A 6,210-nucleotide genomic window follows, 5' to 3' on the forward strand; every position below is an offset into this window, starting at 1 on the left:
TCCCTGGTGAGACGCAGGTGTTTGATTGGTGCTCTGGGGCTTCCCAATGCTGTCAGGTCAGGCATTTGTCAGAACACCATCAATATACGCACCATACCTTTAGCTGGTGTGTATGAAAGAGTGGGCATAGTGAGACTGGAGGGGGGTATAGAGACCTGATTGTGCAGACAGGTCCTCCCCGTGTCTATGGTAACCTGTGGGTATACCGCCGTGTCTGGAAAGCTTTAGTGGCTTGTCAGCGCCGTGACAGCAAAACAGCAGTAAGGCAATCTAAGCCTGAATGACAATCAAAAACCACAGGGGGTGAGAAATTTCCCCACAGCTTGGTCTAATGATAATTTATGTTGCACTGCAGTTAACTGTTGGTAAAGAGGATGTTTTCCATGCTGGACAATCAGAAAGCTGGTTTACACAGAAGCAAATAGATACAGGAAAAAAGTCTGAATCTACAAATCATCTGCTATCATTTATCTGCATTTCACTTTACCTCATTTCCTTTAAACTACACCGAAGGAATAAGTGCAAACAATAAAAGCTCGAAACTTTTAACGTTTGTGAATTTAATCAGGATCATGTGTCGTAATTGCAAACCCTATACCTGCATAGCTACATAAAATGGAGCCATCTTACTATAATTATTGCCAATTATGTGCAATAATTCCACAGACTACATCGTCTAGTTGTGTGAGGTATATGATCTGAACATTTTATGCTTCTTTAAGCTGTCTTCAATAAACCTGAATGCAACCAGGTAAATTATTATAACCTTTTATGGTGCAGATGTGAACATTTTGTTATGTAATGTCTCCTGGGTGTGTTTTTCACATTACCTTACCGCTTAAATGCTTCAAACTGGTTTTCTAGTGCCATCTAGTGGAATTACCATGTCACTGCTAAAAGCTCTGACATTCATTTAACCTGTAACAGGACTGCAGTGGACACAAACTGGACTATAATGTTGCAAAGAGATCGCCACAATGTGACAGATAATAATTAAAGAGAAGCGGGATGACAGTGGGCATCAATCTTCTAGTCAATACAAAATAACATATGCTACTAAATCTGGATTTGTACAGCACTTTTTATAACACAGATTGAAGGGAAGTGTACACGTCCCAGCATTCAAACACAGATTCAAATAAAAGGTCTTACTCTCATTCCTTCATGCATTCTTTCATAAACACCTTAGATGTGTGTTATAGCCCCCAAAATGGGTGAAAGATTAAGGAAAAGTAAATAAGCCACCGATCCAGCCCACCTAACAGGTTCAGGAAGGCTGCTCCAAAGTTCAAAAGCCACAACCTCAAAAGTTGTTGCCTCTGAATTTAAAATAAGAGCATGGAGTAGTTTAAACACTCTATTCAGTTTATCTTGGAGGCCCTCTGCTGTTACAAGGTCTCAGTAGCTCTGGTATATGTGCAGGACCTTGGCCATGTAGGGCTTTCTATGCTATTATTTAAAAAAAAAACTTAAATGAATTCTGAGTGTCTCTTGTCAAAAGAAGCTCCAATAAAACCCTTCATGGTCAAAAAAGAAAGAAAATGTTTTACTTAAGAATCTGGTTGGGTAAGGGAGAAAACTGAAGACAAAAACATGATTATTTTTATTTTCTCAAAAAAAAATGACCGACTGCACCTTTAAATACACAACTTACAAGGTTAAGTCATTGGACTTTTTAGCACTGAGCCTTTTATTGGAACGAGCTAAAAGAAAGCTCTTTGCTCGTATTCTACTGGAACATTTGAAAAGTTAGATATGATGCGTCTGTGCGCTGCATCGTCTTCTTTGTTGGTTATTTCTTTCCTGGTTACTTCCTGTTGTATTTTGAAGGTTTGAAGGTTGGCTTTCTTATGTCTCATATTTTGGTTTTGTTCCTTTCCCTGCTTTGCACTTGTCTGTGTGATGAACATATAGTCAGGTCAGCTGTTTGTGCTTCCGCTGCTCTAATTATTGTTTGTCTTTTTTATTTTAAGAGGTCATATTTTCCTCCCTCTGCTGCTCACATTTGGCTTCACTCTCCGGTGGATCATCAGTTTTCTTGCTTGTTTACTTTTAAACTGTAATCAGTCTCAGTGATACAACCTGATAAAGTCACATATTTGATGAGAAGTATATGAGTAAAATCCTAATCCTAAATCCTAAAATCTTTTTCTTGTGACCTGTCATTTTGACTTGAATCATTAAATAAAGACGTGTTTAGGAAACAGAATAAAATAGTCTAACAGCCAATCATTATTCCATGTGGATTTGTACAAATACACTTACTTTATATTTCCTCATTATGTGATTTCAGCTTATACAGGAGCACGTTTTAAATAACTGACACTGTGATTTACACCCATGATCATAAAGAAGAATTTGTTACTTGTACATTCAAACAATTTTCTGTACTTTTTAAGATCATCAAACCTAAAACTGCTATCAGTCAACATTTAGTGGCCTTTTTGCTCTAAGTGCTGCAAGAGCTTCAGAGACTAAATTAGCTACATAAAACTCAGCTGTGCAGCACCTGTTTGACTTTACAGCTATCATCCACCACCTAACCAGTGCCACTTTTGCCCATTTTTCTTGTATTGTGACAAGAAAAACTTTCTTTTCTTATAATAAAAGGTATAGTTTTCTCAGGGGAAGATTCAACACTATTCGATGACTTTTTACAGCTTCACTTGTGAAAAATGAAACATGAGACTTCCTCTTGTGGCGTCGTAAAATAAAACCACCACGCATTCATATTGAGTTAAATCAGACAAATTAACTTCTTCAATCTCAATAGAACATTCACAGATATCATTCAACCTTAACTTTATTTTGCTTGAATCATTGCAGTCCAACTCAATCTACGCACAGCTGCTTGGATAGCTTTTATCATACAATTTGGTGACCAAATAGTCCAGCAGGAACGTGGTGCGCTTCCACAAGGTGCTTACTTCCAAGCGCCAGACTTGCCCTTAGCCCCACGGGAGGTCTTCGATGTTTTTGACCACCTCTGATGGTCGTTGACACGATTTCGTAGCACGTGGATGTCGTACTTCTGCCTCTTGAGCTTTTCTGCCAGCTCAAACTTCTCGGCGTGCAGCTGGTGGAGCCACTGCCAGAGCTCCTGTGCCTTCTCCACCAACTTCTCCTGGCTCAGGTGGTCGATGTTGAGCGGCTTCCTGCGATCCATCAGGGCCTTCTTCTTCTCCTCTCGAGCTGTTAGCTTCTTGCCCTTCTTCTGGTCCACCTTCTGCAGGTAGCCACCGAATGACTTGTTGGAGAAAGCCATCTTTTTCTTGGCTTCCTCCTCAGCCCGCAGTTTGGCTGCCTCCTCTTCACGCCTTGCTTTTTCCTCGGCAACCCGCGTCTGGCGCTCACGCTCCTGCTCTGCACGAACACGCTGTTGTTCGGCCCTGTCAGCACGGCGGCACTCAATGCGGTTACGCAGCGCCATCAGTTCTTCTTCCTCTTTCTGACGGCTGGTGAAATGCAGCTCAATCAGTGTCTGGAGGTCATTGTAATCTTTCTCCAGCCTCTTGCGATGCAGGTCATCAAAATCCACCTTTTCTCCATCTGGGATCTTTGGAGGAGCCATATTAGGCACATAAGTTGCTTTAAGTCGAGGTTTGGTCTCTTCTTCATGCTCCGCTTGCCTCTGTTCGTTGTCATCCTCTTCTTCCACCTCCTCCTCGTATTCCTCCACAATTTCCTCTGTGTCTGACATGATGGTGTCTCAGAGAAAGCAGTGTAAGCACTAAGACCAGCTGGTGTCTGGAGATAGTTGGAGTCCTGGGTGAGCATGTTGGGAGTTTTTAAAGGTTTGGTTACCATGTGACCACCGTCTCCTGGGTGTGGGTCAGCAGCAGGGCAGATTCTGAGACAGATGGAATAATCTATTTTCTCCTTCAACAAGTCCTCACAGCCACACACCCACCCATTTATCCCCTGCAGACCCCCCTACTGCCTTCTCTGACCCTGCACAGCTCCTCATTCCTTTGTAAGGACAAGATGAGGGACTATTTCGGATACACAGCAGATGCATACACAGACACACTTGTGCTTTCCAGTCTCACAAAGCCAAAGGCACATATGTAAAGAACTACTGAGCCACTGGCACAGATTAAAGAAAGAAATGTGGAAGCAAATAAAAGGTGATGACAGAATAATGTACCAAAAGTCTCTGCAAATATGACCCATCCCACTAGCTTTAGATATTTCACAGTGTACACAATTCAGGGAACTTACTCATACATCACTGGAGTTTGAAAACATGTAGTGCTCAAGTCACTATGGGAATTTCTCTTACAAAGTGCTCCAGTGTGCTGCTTATATAGAGAAACCAGGGGGAAATAATAACAAGAGCAAGTGAGTACTCGTGAAGCATGCAAACATACCTACAAAAAGAACATTTACACAGGCTCAAAAATATATATGCATGCACCCCAACCAATACTTTGTTGATGTGCCGCTTAGTAAGTTGCATCTCGACCAGATTTTTTTGGTAGCCATTAACAAACTTCTGCATTAATTCTGGTGGATATCTGACCATGCTTCTTGGCAGAATTGGTAGAGCTTCCTCGCAAAGCCCTGCCTTTTAAGTATATCCCACAAATTTTCAATAGGGTTGAAGGTGGGGCTTTAATAGTCGTTATGTTTGGGATCATGTCCTGATGTACGTGTTCCAGAACATGTCTTTGTCCTGCCTTCATCCACTCACCCCCAACCAGTTGCATGTGTCGTGATCATTCCACACTGGAATGATCAGTTGATTAAAAACAACTGTTTAAAGTAATAATTATAAGCCCCAAATTACCATGACATTCATACTTCATTCATACTCATACCACACAGGCCAAAACAAATAATCATACTAAACTTTAAATAGTGTTATAATGTAAGTTTTCATTTCATTTTCACATGGGAGTTTATGGCTACGTTCAATCAAATCATCATCAAATCCGACTTTTCTGACCCTATGCGACCCATATCCGATCATGTTACGACAGCACAAATCTGATATTTTCAAATCCGACCCAGGTCACTTTCATATGTGGTACTGAATCCGATACATATCTGATGTTTTAGAAAGCGACTGCCGTTTGAATGGTCATGTCGCATTAAATCCGTCTTTTACGTCACTGACATCCAGTGTAGATGTCAGTGAAACTGTTGGGAAGACAACGTTGGAGAAACGCGAACATTGTATTTGTACTGTATAATCTGCAGATTCTGACAGAAATCTGCAACGATCCTTTGAAGCACCGCACCTCTCTAAGACAGCAATAAGGATCATTATTAAGCCACATGTAAATAACTAAATAACTTAAAGCAAAATTGGGGAACGTAAAGTCCGAAACAACTATTAATATTAAGGTCCATCAGTCAAACAATACTGTTTGCTCTGGGTCTGAACGGAGCTTCTTTTGCGCATGCGGGCCGCTTTGAGGGTTCACGCTAGAGCCCGTTTGCTGTCACATTTTATTTGTAGTGTGAACAAGCACACAAAAAAATCGGATTTGATCAAAAAATCGGAACTGAGCATTAAGACCTGCAGTGTGAACGTAGCCTAAGGGATTTGACTCGCCTTTAAAGACAGCCTCAAGTGGCCATTCGAGGAATTGCAGTCTTTTTGCCACTTCCGTGTTTACTTAATTTTTCATCTCCAGAGATTGAAGCTTGATCTGTTATTTTATTAGCTTGAGCTTTTATATTTGTGTTGAAAAAATAAAATAAAGAACTTCTGCAGAAAGACAGACCCAACAAACAGCCTTTACTAAGAACAATGTGGTGTAAGATGAGCTTTTCAGCCCTGCCTTGTCTCCTCTGGAATGTAATTAAAACATTCTTGCTATTAAAGGCTCTCTGCTGTCAGCGCAGAGTGGATTAAAGCGTAATTGCTCCCGCACGACAACATTTATATATGGCTATCACGAATTTATGTTCCCAAGTCTTGAGTTATCAGTAGGAAAAGGGCAGACACAGTTTTTAGAGGATTAGATCACTGACAGGAAGAGACAGGTGCTCTGTGGTGCCTGAGATTCCCAATTAACTTGAGCCTGCTTAGAATAAAGCTTCTGATGCTATTCTACTGTACGTGTATGTGGCGGACAACACATTATTATCTCCATGGGATTAAATTTCAGTCTTGTTATAAATCATCTGGAGCTCCAGCTAAGTGAAGATGGGCTACGTGTGGCCTGAGAGGTCCACAACACAAATCTTAATGCCCGTGAG

General features: G+C 41.1%; 1 protein-coding gene across 1 annotated transcript; it reads right to left on the reverse strand.

The window, feature by feature from the left end:
• Positions 1-2,785: 2,785 nt before the first annotated feature.
• Positions 2,786-3,749, reverse strand: tnnt2c (troponin T2c, cardiac). Its single transcript, XM_006780873.3, has one exon. The coding sequence runs from the start codon at positions 3,698-3,700 to the stop codon at positions 2,924-2,926; it is 777 nt and encodes a 258-aa protein (XP_006780936.2). The 5' UTR covers positions 3,701-3,749; the 3' UTR covers positions 2,786-2,923.
• Between the last annotated feature and the right edge of the window lie 2,461 nt (positions 3,750-6,210).

Source organism: Neolamprologus brichardi, chromosome 17 (assembly GCF_056152115.1).
Source record: "Neolamprologus brichardi isolate AB-2024 chromosome 17, ASM5615211v1, whole genome shotgun sequence".
NCBI lineage: Eukaryota > Metazoa > Chordata > Actinopteri > Cichliformes > Cichlidae > Neolamprologus > Neolamprologus brichardi.

What these genes read in the sequence shown, in the direction of transcription:
- tnnt2c (XM_006780873.3), bottom strand. Translation starts at nt 3,700, where the DNA reads ATGTCAGACACAGAGGAAATTGTGGAGGAATACGAGGAGGAGGTGGAA.